This window comes from Ciona intestinalis, unplaced genomic scaffold (genome assembly GCF_000224145.3).
Source record: "Ciona intestinalis unplaced genomic scaffold, KH HT000184.2, whole genome shotgun sequence".
NCBI classification, from domain to species: Eukaryota; Metazoa; Chordata; class Ascidiacea; order Phlebobranchia; family Cionidae; genus Ciona; species Ciona intestinalis.
This window is the reverse complement of record NW_004190506.2, coordinates 393959-420209: the sequence shown is the minus strand read 5'-3', so window position 1 is coordinate 420209 and position 26251 is coordinate 393959. Positions and strand designations below refer to the sequence as shown.

Here is a 26251-nt window from a genome sequence, read left to right as displayed (position 1 = left end):
AAAATTGTTTTACAATCGCGAACTTTGTTAAATTGACTTTGCGGACTGTAAATTTATTAATTGATTCGGTGACGCTTGTCATCAATATCGCACCGCAAACACAAAAGGTTTCTCTCTGTTGTTTTGTTAAGGCAGAAGGATTACAAACGGCATTAGTAGGAGGAAGTATTTTATTTGTAATGTTCTCATTTTATCATGAAATCAGTGTGTATACAGTTTATTTAACATAGACTTTTTTGGTGCTAATGAAGAATCCCCTAACTTATGACCCCCTATAACAACCACTGACCCCAAACTACCAACCTCTAACATTTCCTACGAGCCTAATATGTAACGTACTGCCTCCACTTTTTTTACCTGAAAGCGTGTTTCAATAACTGTTGTTTTGTTGCTATGTCCTGTTTTTGCTATTGAAAAGACAAAGAAAGTTATTATTTTTGCAAAGTCTTCAGATATATACTGGAACATTTGAAATTCTAGTTGTGTGACACTTCTGTGTAGATTTTGTAGTAAACTGCACTGGAGTATATAAGATGACACAGTCTGTGGCTCAGTTAAAAGCTGAGTTAAAGCATGTTTCCCTGTTATTTCCAAGATCTCATGAAACATTTCAGGTTGTTCACTCCAGTGCTGATGAACTATGTTGTCATTTTATTACTGGGCCATCTATTAAACACATAATAAATTGCACCATATCGGTCAGTATATATTTTGTTTTTTTTCTTCTTCACATTAAAATATCACATTAACCACTAAAAAGCTTCCAAAAGAGTATTGACTGTTTAGCTATATTTATATATTTATACATTCTACTTTTATTTCAATAATTCATTCTGACAATATTGCTCTAATATATTTATTTTCATATGCCTGTCCTTATTTCTTCTTTCTGTACATGCAAATAAGCTTCTAAATGTTAATTAAACTTTAGATACAAGAATAAAAATGATACCGTTTTGCATGTCACTATGCCTATTACATAATTTCAATTAAATTAAACTACTAATCTGACAAATATATCTAATTGGCCTGTATATATATATTAATTTATACCTAAAAAAAAAAGATTTTTATATTATGAAGTAAGAATGTTATTTGACTTATACACCTAAAAGCCATTAGTGTGTTTTATGAAATATAAATGTAATGATATTGACTGTGAATTTTTTATTATTATAGGAAGCATATCCAACTGCCAGGCCGATGTGGTATTCAGAATCTGAAGATAAAATTGTGATGAAGGTGTTGGAAGATTTGTCGGAACATGATTTTGATTCTCTTACACCGGTACAGATTTGATATAATACTGTATAAGCCTATACCGGTATTTATATACACATTGTTTTTTTTGTTGATTGTAGTTTATTGAAATTATCATTCATTCAGTTCGGCCGTGTTCCTGTCCAAAATGATAACATAGATCTAACTCTAAATAACAGAGCCAGAAGTTTGTCATAATGACACTTCAGAATATTTGGATTTTATTTCTTAAAATATATATAATATAATGTGTGTCAATGCATGTTTGCATGGAGCTTACAGTAGCTGTAGGCTCTTTATTTGTGCCACATATTGGCTCACCGGTGGTTCAACCTGTGTGCTGAGACCATTTAGTTTGTTATTTATGGCTTATTGTAAAGGCACGTGGGAGCGTGACTGTTTTAACATCATTGTTCGAAACTCAATCAATTATTTATTGAATATATATGTGTATTGTGAATTAATGTCACTTAGACCATTTATCTTTGTATGGTGTGTAGGTATATGAGTTATAACAAAGGTGTTCTTCTTATACGTTTATTTATCTATGTCACGGAACATAGAATATTCTTTATTATAATTGCATTTTTATTATAAAAGTACTGAAAACTTTTTAAATATAAATGATAGGCCATCCATAAATTGTAAGTGCACACATGGCCTACTAAAGATTTAGCTGGTGCACCTGATATTGAAATTATGTCAGTTTGGCAAAAAAATTGACTTTCTTCCATGCTTTAACGCTGGTATAAAACAAATCTATAACCTTTACTTGTTGGTGCAATAAATTAGTATTTTTCTGGAACAGTACTGGTACCATCAGCACCATTTAATGACGTATGCTAATAATGATATGCATGCATTGCATGGTATGTTATTACCAAGAAATGTACCTCAAATAATGATCCTGAACAGTGTTATAAATCATACTAAGGAGAAATGACCATTATTTTAATATAGGTGATGACACTAGTAGTAAAGTGATAATAAAATTTATTACTATTGGTGCAATTTTTAGGGGTCCTCATTGCGTAAATGAGTTTTTTCTTTGTATCAATGGAAAAACAAAAGTAAACAACTGTAAAATTGTGATAGAAAACATGTTATATAACCGAATTTTTCGACTAAAATTTATACAGACTGAAATATTATATATATATGTTCATTTTCATTCAATCTTTTAACTGCTGATTCTACTTGTTTACAACAGCTGCCAAAAATGATTGGCTTTCTTGTTTCAAACCTGTGCAAAGGATTCAACATGAATTTACCTCGTCAGTTGTTGGATCTTGACAAGAAACCTGAACCAGTGGTAAGCCAACTATGTATTGTTTGTTATTGTTTAAAACATAATTGACTTAATGCGGGAATATTCAATTGTGTACACTTAAGCATTATGTATTGGCACCCCAGTTGTCTGCTTTAATACAGCCTTCAGGTGTCTGTACAAGCAAGCAGAGTTAAAACATACTAGATGCGCCACATATATCAATGACTGACAACTATGGTTGCATATTAGCTTTTATTCTTTTATTTTTCTTGTTTACCAAATCTAGGATAGAATAGCCTATGTGTTATAGTGCATTTGTTTTATTGCACTACTTTTTGTACTTGGCGAATTAGAAAATTATATCTTGGCTTTAATCTTGCATTATAAACATGAGTAATAGTTAAGGCGCCAAAATCTTAAGCCTTTCTCATGTTTCCAATCAAGGCTGTCTTGTTTTACATTTCCTTCCTTAATTTGATTGAACAATTATTAACAACGAACAGCGTGCTTCAACCTTTCCACATGTATGTTTGGTACATCAAACAATATATGAACTAAAAATGTGTTAAAGTAAAAAGCATTTCATCATTTAAGTTAGGCCATTATCATAATTATAATCAACGGAAAAATTGACAGAAACTTTGATTTTGTACTGCTAAAAAGTAACACATATAAAATGTATGAGTAGTTTATATTATTGTTAAGTACCTTTCCTTTTATTTTTAACATGGTAACATAATAATAAACATAATATACGATATTAGGAAATGGACCTTCAGTCGGTTTCAAGCTCCGATGAGGAAGATGATGATGATGATGTGAGTTTTTATCACCTTGAAACAGTTTGTATAAAAAGTTGAAAACGCTTGTATGGCTTTTAAACCTATGAACTATACCCCCCAAAATAGTGTAAAAATATAATATGGATAGTTCTTCAGCTCTGTAAAATTTTCTTTGACAAAAAGAACAAATAACGCACACAAAACAGTGTATGCAAATATAAGTGATGATAACTCGAAACTGGTACTGTTTTAAATGAAAAATTAGAAATGTAGATTCAGCTAAGTAAGGACTGTCTGTATTTCAATTATAAAATTTGACTTTGGTTGCCTTTTTACATGAGCTGTACACAAGTACACCTGTAATATATTCTTTGCAGTTTGCACAGGTGTGTATGAAGCTTTTAGGTAAAGGGTTGAAATTATATATGTATATCAATATATTTGATATTATAAAGTTTTAAATCCTAATTTTTCCATAGTTATTTGGGTAAAACGTAAAATTCGGTTGAATAACATAGGGGGAATAGCCTTTGTTTTAATGTGAGGCCTCTGTAGTAATTAATTGTTTGGTTTTCCGCATTCTTATCATAGTAGAGGATACAACCCGGAAGTATGGACATAACATGCGTAAACACCATGTTATTGTAAAAGCTGTAGCATATTTTGTTTCTCCTTTTTGTATTGTATGTTTGCTCTGTACATAATGACTATGAGCTTATGGGCTGTGATCAATTCATAAATTCACCTTAGGATTATGTGAACTAAAAGCAGTAAAATGTACTTTTGTTTTATTAATGTATTTTGTATGCCAGGATTTTTCCAACACTTTATAAACACAGCAGGACTAGGATTCTGTTTGTGGCACAACCTGTTTTTCAAATTAATTATAGCCACAACATTCTAAAACAAAACTGTTAAAGAAGCTATACTTGGGACTATACATACATTTTAAGGGATTTTTAGCAGTACGTTTTATTTATTATTTTTCCAATATTTTTTAAATACTTTGATTTGATTTTTTTAGGATGATGTTTTACAAGAAGATGTTGCGGCTGAAACAGCAAAAGCTGAGAAGGAAAACAGCGACATTTCTACTGAGAATCTCGCTATACTTGATAAAATACGACAAACACAAAGGAAAGATTACATCGATGTAAGTTTAACATAAAAAAATTGACATATTTGACTTTAAAGAGCACCATAACGAAAATCGTATTGACATAGAACAAATAAAACAGCCCTAGGACTACCTTTAAACATAAAATTGACATCAAACAAATATAACTGTCAGACTGTCTTTAAAACATAATATGACTAAACTTGATATACAATTATTGGTAAAAAGTTTCTACATTACTGTATAGTTTAAGTAAATTTAAAACTTGTAATTTTTACTTACATGGTTATTTTCAATCAGGGCCGAATATCTGGTTCCGTTCAAGCATCTGATAGATTACTCAAAGAATTGAAAGCAATTTACCGGTCAGAAAGTTTCAAGCAAGGTGTGTGAAATATAGTAAATTCTGTTCAACTTATTAGTAGTTAAAATTACTTCTTAGTGTTACACTTTGTGAATGGGAATGCAGTACCTAACACTAATATAATAACAGTAGGGGACCTGTCATACTCTGTCTTAATAGTCCACCTCACAAGCCACTGAAGTTCTGTATTGTTTAATACACAACACTGCACATCAGTTAGCAACAGTTACATGATATAGTAGGATGGGGGAAGATGGGACACCTTTGGCACATAATATCCGAATTTCCTGATCGTGTTTTAAACAGTTAACAACGCTCTATGGGAGTTTTGAGCATATAGTTTTACAATTCTTTGAAAGTTTCTTGTTTACTACCACATGGTACAAGAAAATAGAGTTAAAATGTGTCCCAACTTTCCCCATCCTACTATATGTCGGCTTTAACAGTAGGACAGTAGGCTAATAGCTGTTTTTTTTATCTAAAATCACTAAAACATATCATGTCACTAATTTTCACATGCACTCCTAACATTACACTTATTAGTAAGATAGTAACAAATATGATTTAACAATATTATTTTTGCCTTGCTTGTTTGTATACACACTTAAACAGTAAGGTAATACTAATACATATTTTTTAAAACTAATACATATGTCACATCCTACATCCATAACATTACACTTCTGCTCCCAGGTTGTTACAACGTTGAACTTGTGAATGATAGTTTGTATGAATGGCATGTACAAATACTCAAAGTAGACCCTGATAGCCACCTGCATGCTGATTTAAAGGAATTGAAAGCTAACGGGGGCCAAGCCTCGATAATCATGGGTGTTTCATTCAGAGACAACTTTCCGTTTGACCCTCCCTTTGTAAGAGTGGTGTGTCCTGTTTTAACTGGAGGGTAAGTCTACTGAATCTGTTTCTAGAATTGTATACAAAAGCTTTAGATTCATTAATTGCTCTTCACGGTATATATATTTCATATCGTGTTCATTTTATATTATAAGATTTTTTTATACCAAAGCTTTAAAGATATTTGTAAATTTGTAAGAGTGGTGTGTCCTGTTTTATCTGGAGGGTAAGTCTACTGAATCTGTTTCTAGTATTGTATACAGAGTATTTAAAATAGATTTATTAATTGGTCTTCACCATATATATATATATATATACATATATCATATCTTTTTGTTCTATTATTATAAGATATTTTAATACCAAAGCTTTAAAGATATTTGTAAAAAATTAACTGGTTGGTAAGTCTTATTTTCTACCGATTCTGGTTCTGTGTTTTTCATTATTTTAAAACATTTTCTTTGTCATAAGTAACAAAAAGAACTTCTGTTGTTTTTTTAACTTACGTATACCAAAAAAAATAGTAAAATTATAAGTGACGATAACTCGAAATCGTTACCAGTTGAACAAAAAAATTGGGAATGAAGATTTAGTTCCGGTTCTAGTGATGTATTATTGTATACGTAGGTAAAGATTAAAAATTCTGTAATTGCTTTCCCCCACACCATATAAAACATGTGTGGTTTGTTCTTAATTGTTTATAGATTAGGATATTGATATTTTGATATTAATGTTCATTATCACATTTATTTTAATCCCAATGTTTTATCCTTTTTTAATATACAATGCACATAATTCAGAATTTTATATTTATACAGTTACACACTTAGTTGTTTGAAGGAAGTTTTAACAAACATTATACCACTTCAAAAGAATTATACTACCTCAAAAATATACCCCTAAACTACACTTAAAAAGGTGTTCGTTACATTATAAAACCTGTTGTATTATACTTCTTCCAAAGTTCTTACGTCTTTCTAGGTTTGTACTTGGGGGTGGGGCAATATGTATGGAACTATTGACCAAACAGGGTTGGAGCAGCGCTTATTCAATTGAGTCACTTATTATGCAAATAATGGCAACTCTAGTCAAGGGCAAAGCTAGAATTCAATTCGGGGCATCATCTGTAAGTCGATACCTTTGTTAAATAATTAACCAGCTCCTCTTATGTTGCTTGGATATTGCTTGAGCTATTGAGTGTTCTAAGGTATTAATGTTAAGGTTAATCTATTAATCATTAGTGAATATCAATTGTAATAAATTTGTTTTGTCATTTGTAATGATTTTTTGATTTTTTTAGGTGTCTCTCTGAAGTCTGAATTTCGTTTGCAATATTTGCCTAATATTAGTCTTATTGGTAGGAAACAGAATATTTACAGAATTATCTAAATGTATTCTCACAGTAAAAAGACCACTGTTATACCACAGTTCTATATGTTGATTTAAAATATTCCAAAAAATCCCAAATTTATTACATTAATACATTCCAATTTTATTAAATGATGTTTTTTTTATGCCATATGTGTTACAGTCGACATACAGTCTATCAAGAGCTCAACAATCCTTCCAAAGATTGGTTCAAATCCACGAAAAGAACGGCTGGTTCACCCCACCACCACAAGATGGTTGACCGAGCTACGCATCATGAACTGTATGAGCTTGAGCTGGCCAGTAGCACCAGGACGGAGAAAACTTTAGGAGGGTCAAATCTGGCATGGTGTCTTAATACAACCACATATAAAAGCAATAATTTATGAAGAACAATCAGGTGAAATCGAAAACAAATGTGCTAACCAAAGGGTAGTATAATATGTACATTGTTCTTAATTCTAATTACTAGCATGTATCAACGTATAGCGAGTGATTCACTAATATAGGAAACCTGGATTTTTTGTTTTTTTGAACTCAATGCATTCTAAATGTAAGTTCTGCCTGCCTTGCTGTTGGCAAAGCGCAACAAGCATATATAGTGCCCTTTAACTGACCTTCTTCGTTTTTCTACACTGTTTTATTTTACTTTTGAGCCGAAACGTTGGACACGAGCCAAAGAAAGATATAGTGACGTGATAACTCCTATTATATTAAAGCCCGGTTTAGTTCAAAGTAGCAGTTTAAATCTTAACAGTGTGCAATACATAGCATCAAACTTTCTCACACAATATGTATAAATCGGTCAGTAATTTTATCTGGTTCGCAATAAATGTGTTTTAAACTTTTGGACGTTTTAGTATTAGCTAACCCATGGTACTTAATATTGATATATAGTAGGGTGGGGGAAGATGGGACACCTTTAGCACGTAACATCCAAATATCCTGATCGTGTTTTAAACAATTAACAACGGTCTATAAGAGTCGCGAGGATATAGTTTTATAAATCTTTGAATGTTTCTTGTTTACTATTAAATGGGATGAGAAAATAGAGTCAAAAGATGTCCCATCTTCCCCCACCCTACTGTACTAAAGTTTTATCTCTGCTACTATTGTTGGCGTATGAATCCTTCGGCGGTCATTGCTCCGAACCGGTGGTCGCTAATGGGTTGTCCGAGTTGTCAGTTATACAGAATAAAAGCCACACACAATGTTACATTCGTAGTAACTGAAAATCGGGCACGAGGTGTATAAAATATAGCATCCATGTTATACCAACTGTCGTTGTCTGGTCACGTAATAAACAAGTTTTATTCGTTCTCTATGCGTTGGTAAAAACCCTATTATGCAGCTTGTATGACCAGTTCAGAACGTGCTCTTACATGATATATAGTATGATGGGAGGTCTGGCTCATAATATTTAAATATAAGGATAAGTTTTATAATAATTTTTTTTTATAATAAATGTTCTTTGTTTACTACCAAATGGACCGAGAAAATAAAAAGGTAAGGTGTCCCATTTTTACCCACCCTACTATACAATACCTAGTTGATTGTGTTGAACAGGTGCAGTGTGGTAATTGGGTGCTACCATTTAATGTATAAATTATTTTCAGTTTAGTTCAAGTGTTCATAAAACGTCTCTAATTGCTTCAAGCAATCAGCACGAAAACGAAAGTTAATTGAATTCCACGTTTTCGACGACGTGGATTCGAAAGCGTGTTATTCCTGTAACCAACAGACGTTGTAAGTTACGACCATTATATAGTAGCAATTATCCACTCGTTAATCGGAAAATGACAGGCGTTAAAATGCGGTTGTATTCCTGTGTGTCCCGTCAATAACACAAAGCTAAAACTAGTCAACGTTGAACAGATGGTTTCGCATTACATGTGGGAATATAAACATGCGTTGTATAAAATATAAATAGTATCTGCCATTTGACAGTTTAAAGATTTATTCTTATTACAGTTTGGATTCGTTTAAAATGTATTTTAGCTGAGTGCAATATTTTACCATCTCAAAGAACTTATAGTTTTCTTCTGCAGGCTCGCATAATTGCCTCTTATCGGTTTATAGTTGTGTATTAACCATAGCCTACTGCCCTACTAGAACGTATAGTAGAAGATAAGGGAAGGTGGGACACCATTTTATTCTATTTTTTGTCCAATTCTGTAGTAAACAAAGAACATTTAAGGAATTATAAAACTATATCTTTACGACTCCCATAGACCGTTGATAATAGTTTAAAACACGATCAGGATATTTGGATACAACATGCACTAAAGGTTTCCCATATTCTTCTCTAAAGTACTTTGTGTTTATTGTATAAACAATATCTTTTTGTGTGTATGTGTATTCTTCGTAATGCGCTAATACTAGCACATTTTATTGAATATCCCCGCAAACTTTTAACGAAACATAAATACAACGGCATGAACACGCAATTCCACAACACCGGATCTCCTGAAGAACAGGCACCGTGTAATCGTACACCCCTGTATAATCTGATTGCGCATATACACGTATGCCGCCCCAGGGCAAAACTCAGAGTTGCTTCCATGCTGCGATATATATATAGCAACGCATAGTTTAATATTGCACACTCGTGACTGGCAAAGGCTGTACAAAGCTCGCTTGCCAAATAGCTGAAGAAGCTTACAAGTGGGAAGATATAGTTCCGCAGTATGAAGCTGTTCGTTATGATCATGTGTGTGAATTATCACATATTTGTCGCCGAATCATCCAAGGTAAGCCCAAATGTTAAGCAAATGTTTTATCCTTATGTGTATAGTAGAGTGGGGAAAGATGGAACATTTTTTCATTCTATTTTCTCGTCCCATTCGGTAGCTAACAAAGAATATTCGAACTTCGAAGAACTATAAAACCATATCCTTACGCGACCCACACATAGACCATTGGTAATTGTAACACAAATTACCAAAAAACACAAACAATAATTTGGATAAAATGTGTCAAAAGTGTCCTCTCACGCCTTAATAGCGCTGCCCAAAGTGAAAGCTATTTCTCTTTAAAGGAATGTTTAAATTTTTGTGAACATATGTTAAGTGAATGTGCTCATTTATTTGGCAGGTGAATAGCAACAATGACCAGGTTGAAAAATCTCCGAAATTTTCAAAGGACGTCGTTTTCCCTCCAGTTCCCCCAGAGTATTGGACAGGTAAGAATTTTGTTTACAAAATAACACAGCAATGAGTATAACGATAAACAAGTGGATAATAAAGGCGACTACATTAATTTATATAGGAATGTGTTCAAATCAGAAAATGTAATACAGTGGTGTAAGATGGGACATTTTTAGCAGATGATATCCGAATGTTCTGATCTTGTTTTAAATAATTGGCAACAGCCTATGACAGTCGTGGGGATATAAGGTTTTATAATTCTTTGACTATTCTTTGTTTACTGTCAAATCGGACGAGAAAATAGAACAAAAGGTGTCCCATCTTCTTCCACCCTACTGCAAGTTATTTTATATATATATATATATATATATATATATATATATATGCAAGTTATTTTTTCTAGCTGACGGCGAATGTGCAGACAACCCAACGTTTGTGGAAGACTGTCCCGTTTGGGCAGAGATGGGATTTTGCGACAACGAGGAAAAGGGGAAGCAATATGTAAAGTGGATGCGTAAACATTGCATGTTAAGTTGCAAGATATGCGAACCTACATCGCAACCGCTGAAAATAGCGTTGAAATTATGCGCAGGGGTTTTGGTACTCATTTGGTTGGCTGGATTTATTCGCTTTCCAAGGGTATACTCTAGCAGAAAATGCTTTAAATTACTTGTTTCAATGGGATTAGCAACTTGCATTTACTTTGTATAATTTATGTTTTTTTAAGCAGATTTTAAACGAATTTCAATGCTTTATTTGTGTTTAATATATTTCATTTACTTTTTTTTCTATTAATGCCATGTAAGCCTAACCCGCAGTACACGGCAATTTTACCATTTCTTCTTTGTTAGTTCTTACTTCATACATTTTGTGTACACAGTTGAAACAAAACGAATACACCCAACTGGAAAGTTGACAAAAATCAATTACTTTTATTTGATTTTGAGCAATGTTTAATTGCTTTCATTCGCAAAGTCAGAAAACAAGAGATTTTAAAATGCTTCTAGCTGTATAAAAAACTGCCCCTTGGCTATATAATTAGAAGGATAGCTGTAGAATTTGTAAAAAACGATCAAAACGCCAACAGCTCTTTGAAAAGCACTTGTGGCAACTTAGTGTAATGACGTGTCATGAACGTAGCCAGTTTAACTACGAGTCCCTATAGAAAAATGTGCGTCGCGTTGTTTGTTAGAAGAGTAAAGGTTACGCAGAGGACGGTGTGTATTACTTCGCTACAGTTCGATGTGAAGGGAATCCTATGATTAAGAATATTAATGTATGTTTTTGTAACTTTTGCTTTAAATGCAGAAGGTAAAGTTTATTTGGAACACGTAGGAATGTAGGATCCCGAAATATTGTGCTGCTGAAGTCCGATAGTTTTATTTTATTTACTATAGTTTTAATGACAAAATGGTTATTTATGTTTATATGGCTCGCAGTTTGTCGTTTTATTGTTTAAAACCAAAAAAAACTGTAAATCAATCTGTACACCATGGCTCTTTCAAAATGCCAACAAGTTTTCAGTAAACTTCGCCAATGCACTAACCTAGCTTCTGTATATGGAATGAACAACAAACATGTACAAAGACAATGTAAGTACATTATAAACTAAGAACATGAATGTAACTTACTTTGTCCTTGCGTGGCCTAAAAACGACAGTCGTTATAACACGGATGTTCACATATACTATATACACCTCGTGCCAGCTTACGAGTTACCATGTATGTTACTTTGTAGGTGATATTGCGTAAATATGCGTTATGTTAACTCATTATGAAATGTAGTATATAAGGGGCTTCCTGAGATTTTGTTCTGTGTGGTTATACCCTGAAATAATCAAAAAAGAAACCAATCTGTGTCAATTTAAGTTATTTCCTAATATGGCTTGGAAATGAACGTGTCAATGCTACTTGCCAATTTTTAATAATAGAAAGCGTTCACTGCACTTGAAAAAATGATCATCTTGCACAAGCATTCTAGTTAGTACCTTTTTTCAGACTGGCTAATCATTAGACCTAGTAATTTACAGAACACCCAGTAGGAATATGAATATAACTTTTCCCTGCTTGTTCCAGATACAACTGACAAGCGAATTCAAGTTGCGAATCCCGTTGTGGAGATGGACGGAGATGAAATGACAAGAATCATCTGGGAAATGATAAGAGAAAAGGTAATATATGTTAGAATAGTTTTATATTATGATAAAAAAGGTAATATTATGCTAGTTAATCAGGTTTAAAAAACTTCATATATTTCTGGCACAAGGTTCAAACGGTTGATGTGAAGTTGTGGCAACCACACATTTGTAAGCATTTCAGTTAGTTTAAACTTTTTATTTGCACTATAGGAAAGAATATTAATACCAAACACATTTTTTTAGTGAAATTATTGCAGGTGGTGCAAATCTGGTAGGCAAATAGTAAGAAATCAGCAGTGTGGAAATGTTTTTGAATCCAGGACTATCCTATTACGTTATAAAGAAATTATCTAAACATTCTATGTTGAAAATGCATGTAATATGTCATATATAGATTAGTAAAGTCAATATTGTGCTAATTTTTCCTAAGCTTTTAATGGCCAGTGTTAAAATTTAAAGCAAACTTATTTATATTCAGCTTATCTTGCCTTACATGAAAGTTGATTTGAAATACTATGATCTTGGAATGGAATATCGAGACCAGACCGATGACCAAGTTACCATTGACTCAGCATTAGCAACCTTGAAATACAACGTTGCTGTGAAATGTGCAACTATTACTCCTGATGAAGACAGAGTTGTGGGTGTGTAATGTATTGTGTATCTTGATCTTATGTCAATACTGCTTTGTTTGCATTATCAGCATAAGCGTTTGTTTTTATCACATAGGCGGCAAAGTGTAATTTATTTTGCTGTACTTGCAAAAGGTTTTTATTAATAAGTTTATTAATTTCTCAATACTTTATGTAAATTTAGTAGCTCATATTTTATTGGTATAAGATAGTAACATACAATACAGCTTACAAACAGATTCTGCACAATATTTACTATATTATGTATGACAAATATAGAAATAGAACTATTTATAACACTGTTTTGGTAGGTCTCTTTTACATTGGAATTTGGAACACTCTTGTTCATTGCTTATGCTAGATTTTTGCATTGTTTAAATATGTTATTTTAAATTGCCATCTTAAAACATATCACTTGTGAGTTGTGATCACTATTATTGATTGCTTTTGTTGTATTTTTGCATTACTTTCTTATAATATTTTAATTTGTTCTTGCAATTTTTTAATATCTGATTTTCCCCACAGAGTTCAACTTGAAACAAATGTGGAAAAGTCCGAACGGAACGATCCGTAACATCTTGGGAGGAACCGTCTTCCGTGAACCGATCATGTGCAAAGTTGTCCCGAGGTTGGTTCCTGGTTGGGAAGAGCCAATCGTGATAGGAAGACATGCACATGGTGATCAGGTGGGAGCATAAAAGGTGGCATTTTTTAATTTAAGCATAAAGGGTGCCGTTTTTTAATTTAAGCATAAAGGGTGTCGTTTTTAATTGCCAATATATACTTGTTTCTCTTGGCGCCCACATCAGTGTAGTAGAAGCCATTTTAATACATTATATATGTCACCCGACTCAGTGTTTAAATCTCCGGTGGCATGTTGGCTTACTTACGCACTCCTAACATGTTAGATTTATTATACCAGTTGTGAGAATGTTTAAATCCTGTCTTCTTTAATTGTGCATTCCAAGGTTTGGTACAGAACTTCATTTTTCATGTATACATTCTAGAATATTATTTAGTTTTATAGTGTTTCCATTTTTCTTATGTGAGTGTAGTAGAAAATTACTTGGTCATAGTTTTACATTTTCATTTTTTTACGTTGCAGTACAAAGCTACTGACTTCGTAGCCCCAGGACCAGGAAAGCTTGACCTAACCTACACACCTGCTAATGGTGGTGCACCTGTTAATATGGAAGTGTATGACTTCAAGGATGGTGGTGGTGTTGGCATGGCCATGTACAACACTGATGCTGTGAGTTATGAAAACTTAATTACATAGGATAGAAATTTTGTGTGTTTTTTTTCAAAACTGTTTTTTGCACGTGATTTAAACTTAAAGGCAACAGAATTTTAAAGATAGCGGTAAAATACTAAATTCTATAGTTTTTTTTTCCTTTACAAATCAAGATGTGCAAGTATTTAAAAACTTTTGTACAGTACTCAAGCTGTGAGTTATGTGTTATTAATATATATAAGATTCTGTGAGTGTTTTAAATTTTGAATTTTAAATATTTTTAATAGGCTAAAGGATCATTTTAAGCTAGCAGCAAAATACTAAATTCTGTTTTTAATTTTCTATATAAATTAAAAATGTATGACTTTTTTGTAAAGTTGTAAGTTATTTGGTAGTGTGTACATGACTACATGGTATATTAAAAAGTAGTCACAATTGATAATAATTCAATTGTGTTTGGTCCAAATGAATTATGTTTTGACCTACCTTGATGAAACGAATCCTTTGTTTTATTTGTATGGCCCAGTTTGTACCCAACAAAAGTGGAAAAGGTTGCAAACCTTTTGTTAAAAAATTATAAATAGAACAACACTTGGGAATGAGAAGACTTGAGTGTCAATGGATTGGTAGTCGCGTCTTTTCAATTGTTAACATCCTTGTATGTTTTGTTTTATGCTGTGGGGTTGGGTACTGTTACCATATAAGATACAATATCCCAGGTTTCCTAATCACTAGTTGTGAGGATTTAGTTATAATAATTCTGTAAATATTCTTTGTTATTATTATTACTAATTGGAACGAAAGAATGAGAATATTAAAATGAACCTTCTTACCCCAACCACTATACAAAAACATATTCTATGAAAAATTGTTTTGGGTTATTTATTTATATATATGTACATATTTATATAAAACTAAGACAGTTATATTTTGCAACATCATGTGAATAAAAAGGTATTTTAACATTTTTCCATTTTCAGTCGATCACCGACTTTGCCCACAGTTGCATGCAAGTTGCTTTGCAAAAGAAATGGCCTCTCTATATGAGCACTAAGAATACAATCATGAAGAAATATGACGGAAGGTTCAAGGACATCTTTGAAGATGTTTTCCAAAAGTAAGGGATGCAATTTGTAAAAAAATATATTGGAAATTTTACCATAAAACGAAAAAAAACTAAAACTACATCTGTTAAATGAAAACGGTCTAAAAAAAAACAAGTTTAAAAATATTTTCATTGAAACTAGCAATCAGTATGTCTTATATTAGTGAAATGGTACAATTTTTTAAATAAATATTTTAAAATTTTGTCAAAAATGAGAAAGTGCTAAAAATTACACTTGTTTAGTAAAATTGTTCTGGTTTATTCAGGTTTTTATGTTTATTTTGTTCATGCGTTTAACAACTGTGGTAAACATTCTACCTTTTTTTGTTACACAGGAATTACAAGAAAGATTTTGATGCCAACGGTATGTGGTACGAACACAGACTTATTGATGATATGGTAGCCCAGGTTCTTAAATCATCCGGTGCATTTGTATGGGCGTGTAAGAACTATGATGGGGATGTTCAATCAGATATCCTGGCTCAAGGTAAAGTTTGTGTTACTTGCATGGTAAATCAACCTGTATTGCTTCAATGAATTTCGTTACAGTCGTTATATCACTTTTATTTTGTTACGTAATTCCACTTGCTGCTCAGGACTAGAGGTGACTATTCTTAACCATTGTAACTTTGGCACCAAACATGCCTAAGTGTCAATCAATTGTGATAATTTAAACTCGTATATATATGAATGGAATATGCATGCATATATATATTGTTGTATACAAGGTTTTGGTTCCCTTGGTTTGATGACTAGCGTGTTGGTTTGTCCTGATGGGAAAACTGTTGAATCTGAAGCCGCCCATGGCACGGTTACCCGACATTACAGGGAACATCAGAAGGTCGGTAACAATATGTTCGGATTTGTATTAATTCCAAGCATTGTGATGATATAGGCGCCAAGCCTGGGGTGGCTGGGATGTTGGGTCTACCCTAAAATTTTTGCTCTTCAATAATCAGAAAACATTGGAACCAAATTTGTTCAATATGAATGTGCAACTTATTTTTAAAATGAAACAAGGGGGCAAAGCTGGTTGTAGATTCCTGTGAAACAAATCCAACTTATTGGTTTGAATGTTTACTAATTGTTGCAGCGCAAAAATGTATTTTGCCACTCTTGGTTTTGTGCCTGTGTACAAAACCTATTATATGATAACTTTGGTTTGTGCATAACGTTTCAATAATAGGGCAACCCAACCAGCACGAATCCCATCGCTTCCATCTTTGCATGGACTCGTGGTCTTGAACACAGAGGCAAACTCGACGGTAATCCGGACCTGGTTAAATTTTGCCAAACTTTGGAAAAGGTTTGCGTAGATACGGTTAATAATGGAGTCATGACAAAGGATCTAGCAGGCTGTATTCATGGCCTTAAAAAGTAAGTTTAAAACTTTTTTTTCAGTAGTTGTAGCTTTTACATAGGCTTTAGTTTCCAGGGAAGCAGGGTAATTAGGGTATATCACACGTGTTGTGTTTTATACACCTCATGCATGTTAAAAGTTACCATAAATGTAAATTCTGTTACTAATTTAACTTTATTCTTTTATTTTCAGTGTTAAACTCAATGAGCATTACGTCATAACAACAGACTATCTGCAAGCTGTGGAAGAAGGCTTGAAAAAGGCGCTTTAAATTATTAAATTTAATCCAACCGTTTTTAAATAATAATGATCAGTTTTAAATCGTATATCTGCTGTCTAACCACTTCACCTATTACCAGCATAACAATTAGGTAATGGGAAAAAAATCACTGTCAAATTAATTCTATACCTGTAGTTTTCTCATTTGTTTTAGAAAAGGGATAATTGTGCTATTTGCCGCATAGAATGAAATTTTTGGGCGAATTTCAGGTTTTATTTCATTTCGTGCCTTGTTTTTATGATGCTGTTTATTGATCGGTGTCAAAAAACTTTTCAAGCAGGTTTTATTAAAGGAGCAAATAAAAAACTACCATTCGAATCTTGAGTCCTTGTTAGTTCTTTTTGATCGGATGATATTTTATATAGTGAGGAAAAATCGTGTAAGGGGTTACTGTTTTGTACTTGAATGAATGAATGTAACTTTATCCTCGCGTGGCCGGAAAACGACAGTCGTTGTTTATTACACGGATTTAACACCTCGTGCCAGCTTACGACTTACCATGTATGTTACTTTGTGGGTAATTATTTTTTTGGATGTTTTTATGTATGGCTGATAATTTGGACAACCCATTAGTGACCACTGGGTTGAAGCAATTGTCGTTAAGTGTTATGCCCAAGGACACATACACCCACAATGGTAGCAGCAACCAGCCTTGAACCCATTACATATTAGTTACAGGCAGGCGCGCTATTCACTATGCCACGGCGCCGGATACTTGAGCAAACAACCAGGATTATTCAAAAATGACCGAGCGACATCACAATAATAATACATTTTAAATGTTAAAAAACACGCTTTCCACATTTGTACAGTTTAACATATGGGGCAACGATGTAGGCCGACTGCACCTGTTCGTTTTCCTATGTTGTGCACTGAGAAGGTTTGAAGCAATACGACTAACTCGCATAGTCCGAAACCAGGGTCCGTTTCTCTATAAAGGGTAAATGCTTCTGCTTAACAATCTTTTCCTGTCTTTGGTATTTAGCTCGAACAGGGCTATCTTTTACAGTTTCTATATGGCTTTTGCATTGAATACAAAAGCCATCTTATCCCCTGTTTCGGTATACGTAGTACAATGTTCGTAATACCATACATATCTATGCCTATGTTTAGGTATCCATGGTCAAGACCGAATTGTGGCAAGCGCGCCTCGCCGCTCTTTTTTCCTCGCCTAAAGGAATCCAAGTAATAGCATACTATATACGTTGTATGTTAGGAGAACTCCGTTGTAAAAAGCGGTGCATGAAAACGAGCAATGCTAGTCTACAATGCAGTTTAGGTGTGACATGCTTCAGGAACCACGTCTCGTATTTGCCAGTCGTCATAACACAAGTGTTTATACATACACCTTGTGTCCGTTTTGCAGTTATGACATATTACTTATAGTAGCGTGGGAGAAGATGGGACACCTTTAGCGCATAATATCTTAATATCCTGATTGTGTTTTAAACATTTAACAATGGTCTATGGAAGTCGCGAATATACGGTTTTATAATTCTTTGAATGTATTCTTTGTTTACTACCAAATGGAACGAGAAAAGGGATTAAAAAGGTGTCCCAGCATACCCCCCACCCTACTATAGGTAACTTTGTGTTCAGAACAACCATACCCGTAAACTGAATATATTTTGCTATGTATTGCGAATTTAGGTAAGAAGGACAAAACGCCTCGGGCTCCTTTTATGCTGTAAGTGGTGCCTATAACGATATCATATAATGTTTGTTCTTTTTGAACTGCGAATGTAATGTGTAGTTGCTAGCACGCAATATTTACTTATTGGTGCTTAATTAATATGAGATATTGACATTGTATAGCGTAGTTCGATTGCTATGGAGCCTACAAATCAAAGCCGCAATGTTATAGTAGTTATAAATTATTTCAATTTGTTGAGTTTCTTCCTCGAATGGTAATTATTAACTGCGGTCAATTATCCCTGCATTCCGATTCGGAAAAGCGCTGTGTTAGCTCGCCTGGGCATCTGTTTAAAATCAGCTGTTAGTACCTGCCAGCTATAAGCCGTATGTTAATTGGTGTAGTTAGTTTAGTTCTTAGGTTTTCCATTCAGTTTTAGATACCGATAGAAAAAAGACTTGTTTTCTTTTTGTTTAGGGATTTAGTTATAAATAAGTTTTGCGTTTCATGGTTCGGAAAAATGTAAATTGTAGAAAATTACAGCAAATCCGTTTAACTTGAGCTGTAATTACTGTAGTACTGGTATAACCAACTGATTCGTAAAATATGAGACGCACCATTTCAAGGCAAGTTATAACGCCGCCAAAAACGCTGAATACAGATGTTAGTAGAGACCAACGTCGAGACCGTTGGCTCAATAGGGTATCATTGAGAACAATTGTATCCGGATCGTTGGCATTGAATGATTAAGTGGTGTGATACGTAATGTGGCGTCACTTAGAATTGCAGCAGGTGCAATACTGTTTTTTTTTCTTATCAAACTTCAGAACCTTATGAAACTTTAGAATTAAAATTGTACTGTGCTTAGAATGAAAAACCCTAAACAACTGACTTGACGGTCGCGAGCTCAGTGTGTACTGTATTTAGAATGGACAGCCATACATGTAACTTACTTACTTAATCCTCGCGTCGACGGAAGACGACAGTCGTTAAACACGGGTGTTCTGTTTCATACATTTCGTGCCAGCTTTCGAATTAGCAAGTTACTTTGTGGATCAACTGGCTTGACTGGTGCGAGCTCAATGTAATATATGTTGGTTTTCGAATAGCCGCAGCCTGATTAACCAGCTTGGCGATCGAGAGCTCAAGAAAGGATGCTGGTTTCAGGTTACAGCTACAAAAGCAATGAGCGTATCCCACAGCGGCACAGCCCCCGCTAAAATAAGGTATATAGCGTTTCTTTTATTCTCGGCCATTCTGGCTTTAGGTGTCTACTGTCCACGTCCCTGCATTACAGAGTAGGCTTATTCTCTTTTTTCTAAAAGTAAAAGAACGCTCTCTTACCAAACCGCCAATTTGGCGACTAAAGACTATATAACAATAGTTTCTTTATGTAAAAGCACTGAAGCAGCGTGAAATTTTTTAACCTATATAAACTATCAGTAACAGTATATTATACCCATTTTGCATGGTCATTGGTTTATGCGCGTATCAATATTGAGTAAGCTTATTTTACCGCAATATTATTAAATCTAGTTTATAAAATAAGTTTTAATACTTTATGGTGCTATTACTATCGAAAAGCTATAAAATTAATACCCGAAAAAGATTAGGCTCTTAAAAGTAAAACTGCGTACTTTCACCTTACTTTTCTTTACTCGCATTATGCGAGTAACAACCAACCTCCTACAGCAGATGACACGCTTATGACGTTATGTGTGTTAACTTTTTGCGAGTAAATATGCGAGTACTTACGCGCATAAAAGTGACCATGCAAAAAGGGTATTAGTAACTGAAAGCTGCTTTAGGTTTTATTGGATAATTTAACTCAAATGTACTCTCTGACTTTTAGGTTGCTGTACGAAAATTCTTATAAACTACAGTACTGTATTATCGTGTAATAGGTTTGTTTATTATACATTATTACTCAAAAATTGCCTTTTCCCGCCTAAACGAAACCGGTCAGTGATAACTGTTACAAATTGCTGGTAGGCAGTGATAGTACGAAGTATTTAGGTGTCAGTTTAAAGAAACTGGCTGTTCTGTGTCACGGTATTACTTGCGAAACAGCTACAATAACCCAGTTGAGCTGTGTAATAGCCATAGCATGAAAGTAAGTTGTTTTAAACTTCTACAATCTAGATTTCTTAAATCTGTTTTTAGTAATAGTATATGTAATTGTGTCTATCTAGTTATTCTAGTATCTATACGTTATGAAGTCCCTGTGTCTACAAACTAGTGTTAGCTTAAGCCGAGTAAACATTTTTATGGGTAACTGAAAATAACGGCAGATGTGTAATTCGCGTAAGAAGTAAATACACGATTATTTTTGTATGTCGTACCCATAGCCATAGTACAGTTAATGTAGCTTGCTTGACACGAGTTTATGCTATTTTGTTTGTTTTTAAACAAGAGACTGACGATGTCATTTAGGCAGAAGATATATAAAATAACTCTTATTATCCAATCATTTCGACTTGAATTTTTTCTGTTACGCTTTTGTAGTACCAGATCCTGTACCAACTGACAACATTGTATAAAAACTGACGACGTTTGTTATTTGTAATATAAAACCGTGTAGTCTATCATATTTCACAAAATTAGTTAAATTGACAAAATAGATTTTCACCATCGAGAATTTTATGTTTATATAGTACAGTGGAAAAAGATGGGACACCTTTTTATTATTCTGTTTTCCCGTCCAATTTGGTAGTAAACAAAAAGCGCTTAACAAATTAAAAGAAAAAACGTATTCTTACGACTCCCACAGACCGTTGTTAATCGTTTAAAACATGTTTAGGGTTAGGGGTTTCGATATTATGTTTCGATATTATGTGCTAAAGGCGTCCCGTCTTCCCCTACCGTACTATAACTTACGGAAAAGAAAATAAGAAGCACAAAAAATAACTAGCTTGTTCGTCCCTTAATGGGTCAATTGAACGGGGTTGTTTGGTCTCGGCACATAAACTGTTTGTACAACCAGAGTCGTATAAACACCGAGTAGTCCAACTGCCGTCTATGTGTGTCCAAAATAGAGCAAAAGTGGTGACTTTGACAATGGGTTTAAACGAACTTGTTAAGTTTTGTTTGTGTTTTCCTATTGTGGGAAGGTGTAAAACAGCTTCTATTTACCTTACCAAACATTTTTTAGAAAAAATGTATAAATTTAGCCGCATTAAATGGCTAAAATGTCGCAAATCAACCGCTTCTAATTCTAATTTTTGACTTTTTTTGACACAGAAAACAAATAACACATGTTTTTTACATTTTTCAACCTTTAAATTTGTTTTTTGGCCCAAGTTTTTCTGTAATTTACCGAAAAACATACATTTTCCCTATACCTACTGTGTTATTTTGGACCCAAATTGCCGTTCAATTTGTGTTTTACGTAACAATGGGTTGGACTACTCGGTATTTCTATGCCTCTGTGTACAACATCCTTCCGAATATTTACTATCTAATGTGCATTCAGTGTAAGAATTATACGTCGCGTGTCAGTTAGGAAAAATGTGGCGTGAGGTCTGACTGCATGGTTTAAAACAAAACAATGGGAGTTTCTTTGTAATTAGAAGGAAGTTTATTGTATATGCTATAGGCCCAAACCGATTTAATTAGTATCTTATTTTTCTGTTAAAGTTACAATGTTGTATTTAATCAGTTTGCGTGTTTTGATAGTTAGTCTAAATAATTATGAAAGTACAGGGAAAGGACAGAACTCAGATACATATAGGGTGACGGGTTTTGTTATTTGTGTTTGCCCATACTACCGCATATGGCAGGGTGGTGAAAGATAGGACACCTGTTCATTCTATTGTTTCGTTCAATTTAGTAGTAAACAAAAAACATTGAAAGAATTATATATTCTCACGACTCCTATAGACTCTTGTTTGAGCGTACCCGACTCCTATAGTTAATCGTTTGAGCGTACCCGATATTTAGATATTTTGTGCTAAAGGTGATCAGCTTTCCCCCACCCTACTATATGTGTTATGTGTTTCGCAATCATACCTGTGCCTGGTCATATGCTACAACCCACGAACCTAGTACACACTTGTTCGATGACTTAATCATTTACAAAAACTACACATCAGAACATGTCCATGAAAGGTCCAACCATGGTTGTGTGTTTTGCAATATACCATATAATGTTTTGTTGTTCTGTAGCTATAGGCAGTAGGTTATCGGTACAGGTCGTGTTGAAATGGTACAGTAAAGAGTGCGCTTGTCATTTTTATATATAATTGGATGGGGAAGATGGGACTAATTTTTGTTCCACTTTCTCGTCCAAATTGGTAGTAAACAACGAACTTTTAAGGAATTATAAAACCGTATTCTCGTGACTCCAATTAATTGTTTAAAACTCGATCAGGATATTTGGATCTAATGTGCAAAAAGTGTCCATCTTTTCACACAGTACTACAACTCAAGACTAAAATCAGATTATGTTTTATTTTTTAGGTTGCTATGGAGATGATGTCTTCTCGCAAATATGCCATATTTATCTGTCTGACCATTTTAGGTTTATTTGCGACTTACCTTATCTCTGAAAAGACAAATATTTCGACCAATTTTGAGCCAAACAAAAGGGTTGGTGAGGTAAAACACTCAGAGTCAGTTATAGTTAATTTTCAAAATTTACTACAGCAGTATCTAAAAATTCCGTTTGGATCTAAAATATGGAGAACTTTTTATCCCGAGGTGGATGCACTGTTAAGATTAATAGAAGACAACAAGTTGAAATGGCCAGCGCCTATTACAAAAACGACGTCCGCCAATTTAACAAAACTTTCGGTAAAGAATCGTGCTGAAGGATACATAGTGGGGGATACTGTTGTCGCAACTATAGAAGCAAAGAATGGACTGGGAGAGAGGAAACAACATGGCGGGGATTACTTTTACTGCAGGTTGATTAAATTTAAAACCCTTTTATTTACTTTTTTAAAATGTAGCTTATGGGTTGAAACCTCGTCGCTGCTACCATTGTGGGCGTTTGTGTCCTTGGCCAAGACGCCTATAACGGCAATTGCTCCAATAACCCAGTGGCCACTAATAGATTGTCCAAATTATCAGCCACACGAAAAATGAAAAAAAAGTAACACACATGGTAACTTGTAAGCTGTGGCACGAGGTGTTTGAAACAGAACACCCATGTTATAATCATTGTCGTTTTCCGGCCACGCGAGGATATATAGCAAGTTTTATTCTTCCATCATTGATTTGACTGTCGTCTTCAGATTAATGAGCACAAGTGAGGAGGGCGATATATTGAACACCGGTTTAGCGTGTGACATAATTGATCACGGCAATGGATTTTACACAGCGTCCGCCCCACTGCTGTGGCCGGGTAATTCAACGTTGTTCGTGGACCTTGTACATTCAAGCGAAGCAGTTGTGGCGCTTGCTTTGGAAAGTGCAGCAAGCTCCGCCAAGGACATTCACTTTGTTTCCACATATCCCTCTGGAGAGGAAGTGGACTGTAATGTTGGCTTAAAGCCGAATCCGAGGTACATATAACTTACTGATCATCACAGTTGGTTAGCGCGCCAGCCTTTAACTCACAGAGGTTCTGGTCTCAAGGCTCATCGCTGCTACCATTGTGGATGTATGTGTCTTTGGTTGGGCTACCTTTCGGCAACTGCTGCAGGCTGCAGTCCTGTGGTTATTAATGGATTGTCTAAATTGTCAGACATGCATAAAATAATAAAAAAATAATAATCACCAACTCGTAAGCTGATACTATGGGTATAGTGCGAAACACCCGTGTAATGTGTTCTAACGTTAGTAGTTTTCAGCCACGCAGGGATAAAGTAATTTACATTCATTTATCTTATCCCACTTTTTTCGCAGTCGTCCCTTGTGCAATCTTTCCCACCCGGAAAAAGGTTCTTCGTGGTTTTGTTATTCCGACAGTGCAGGAAACTGTCCCGATGTAACTTATACGGAAACCAGATACGACAACCGAGTTTCGTTTGTTGGAACAACCCCACTGTTTGACCCAGCAACTAATTTCAAAGTCCCAATACAAATGCAAGGCAATGTATTTCAAGTTAAGGATTCCACGTATACGAGCGATATATTAAAAAACTTACCTAGATGTGAAACGGAATCTGGCGTGTCAGAAAGATCATTTGAAAATAAAGCTGGATTTCAAAGCGGATTTTATCTGAACGGTCAGTGGCAATCTCTTCAATGCGAACCACGCGTTGCCACATTGCCGCCGGAACAATGCTTACAAAACAAAGTGATTTATTGTCTTGGCGATTCAACTATGAGGCAATGGTACTTTGCATTGAAGAAACATCTACAACTAAACGACAACCCGACCAAAATGCAAGGGAGACCTAACCAAGATGTATGGCAAGTTCCCCGCGTTGGATACAGACCTAGTCATAACATAACTGTATATTACAGAGCCCATGGGTTACCTTTACATAACCCAGGACCCCCCGAGTCGCATACTTTTATTGTGGATACTTTAAAAGAAATCGACACGGCTAATGGGGAAAATACTTTAGTTGTGATAAATCTAGCTTTACATTTCCAACTAGTAGATCCTCTTTTTTACATACAAAGATTACAAGCTGTAAGGAGTGCTATACTTGAACTCCAGCGACGCACACCCGGTGTTAAAGTATTTATACGCGGTTGCATCAGACATAGAAATACGATGAAGGTTGTGCCAACAGAATGGTATAGTTATAGACTTAACAAAATCCTCCGAAAAACATTCGCATCGTTACCGGGTGTAGGTTTTATTGATGTGTGGTCCATGACCACCGTGTTACCGAACCTTGAAAACATACATCCCACGGACGAAAGGGTTTGGGATCATATTCGGCTGTTTATGTCATATTTCTGTTAAAACAGACTTTGATTTAGTATTTAGTCAATAATTTATATTTCTTAAATTGCCATTTGTTGCATTGTGCTGCTGCTTCTAGGTAGTTTTTTTTATTTCGTTTATTGTATTTCGTAAATATTGTGAAAACAATAATTATACTATGCCATTGTTTTTAATGGTTCCATTTTCGATACTTTCAAATAAAAGAAACTTTTACAAAATGATCGAGGTCTGTTAAAGAATGTAGCCTAGAGGCATAGAAAATCAAATGGGGTAACTAAGTTGAGTTATAGGGTTGGAATTCATTGTAGCTTCTAATACTATATATTAGGGTGGGGGGAGATGGAACACCTTTTCTTTTTTGGTCTCATTTGTTATTAAACAAAAAAATTATAAAAACCGCATCCCCACGGCTCCCACAGGCCGTTGTTGGTTGTTTAAAACACGATCAGGATATTTGGATATTATCGGCTGGAGGTGCCCCATCTTCCCCCTTCTATTAAATATAAGTAAAATCTCACACACGCAAGTGTACACGAACAATTGATTTGTTGCTTCTACTTCAAATTGAGGGGTGATGGTCACCCAAAGTAACATACTTGGTAACTCGTAGGCTGGTACGAGTGTATGAACATTCATGTTATAACAACGTTAGTTTTCCAGCCACGCGAGGATGGAGTAAGTTACCTTCATTCATGGTTCCTTGGCTACTCAAAGGTATTGTGTTACCGATGGGTGGTTATAAATAAACAATAAAGCTATATTGCACCTATTGCGTTTTAGCACCCTTGCCAATTAGAAAGCAAAGTCAATTAGGTATATACGACAATAAAAGTGATGAAAAATTAATACAGGGCTATTGGTAA

The 26251-nt window shown here is 34.4% G+C and overlaps 4 protein-coding genes across 5 annotated transcripts; all 4 read left to right on the top strand.

Annotated features, from left to right (window-relative positions):
* The first annotated feature begins 206 nt into the window (after positions 1–206).
* On the top strand, positions 207–7864 carry LOC100183439 (ubiquitin-conjugating enzyme E2 Q2). The gene is made up of 9 exons (XM_002125407.4): positions 207–698; positions 1180–1287; positions 2471–2572; positions 3295–3348; positions 4337–4465; positions 4730–4814; positions 5487–5697; positions 6630–6774; positions 7180–7864. The coding sequence occupies exons 1-9, from the start codon at positions 534–536 to the stop codon at positions 7276–7278; spliced, it is 1098 nt and encodes a 365-aa protein (XP_002125443.1). The 5' UTR covers positions 207–533; the 3' UTR covers positions 7279–7864.
* Positions 7865–9602: 1738 nt separating this feature from the next.
* Positions 9603–11088, top strand: LOC100185812. Its single transcript, XM_002125114.5, has 3 exons — positions 9603–9766; positions 10110–10197; positions 10566–11088. Exons 1-3 carry the CDS (start codon positions 9704–9706, stop codon positions 10871–10873), a joined length of 459 nt encoding a protein of 152 aa, XP_002125150.1. The 5' UTR covers positions 9603–9703; the 3' UTR covers positions 10874–11088.
* Positions 11089–11478: 390 nt separating this feature from the next.
* Positions 11479–17217, top strand: LOC100175603 (isocitrate dehydrogenase [NADP], mitochondrial). The gene is made up of 10 exons (XM_002124512.3): positions 11479–11754; positions 12239–12333; positions 12779–12944; positions 13458–13618; positions 14038–14184; positions 15147–15283; positions 15607–15758; positions 16000–16112; positions 16458–16648; positions 16824–17217. The coding sequence occupies exons 1-10, from the start codon at positions 11655–11657 to the stop codon at positions 16900–16902; spliced, it is 1341 nt and encodes a 446-aa protein (XP_002124548.1). The 5' UTR covers positions 11479–11654; the 3' UTR covers positions 16903–17217.
* A 3082-nt stretch (positions 17218–20299) lies between these two features.
* Positions 20300–25609, top strand: LOC100179546 (NXPE family member 3-like). Of its 2 annotated transcripts, XM_002120736.3 has the most exons (5): positions 20300–20657; positions 23003–23131; positions 23189–23448; positions 23779–24048; positions 24392–25609. In XM_002120736.3, the coding sequence occupies exons 1-5, from the start codon at positions 20652–20654 to the stop codon at positions 25404–25406; spliced, it is 1680 nt and encodes a 559-aa protein (XP_002120772.1). In that variant the 5' UTR covers positions 20300–20651; the 3' UTR covers positions 25407–25609. The 2 variants fall into 2 exon arrangements, with proteins under 2 accessions (XP_002120772.1, XP_026695135.1); XM_026839334.1 differs by having other exon boundaries at positions 23003–23448.
* Positions 25610–26251: the final 642 nt, after the last annotated feature.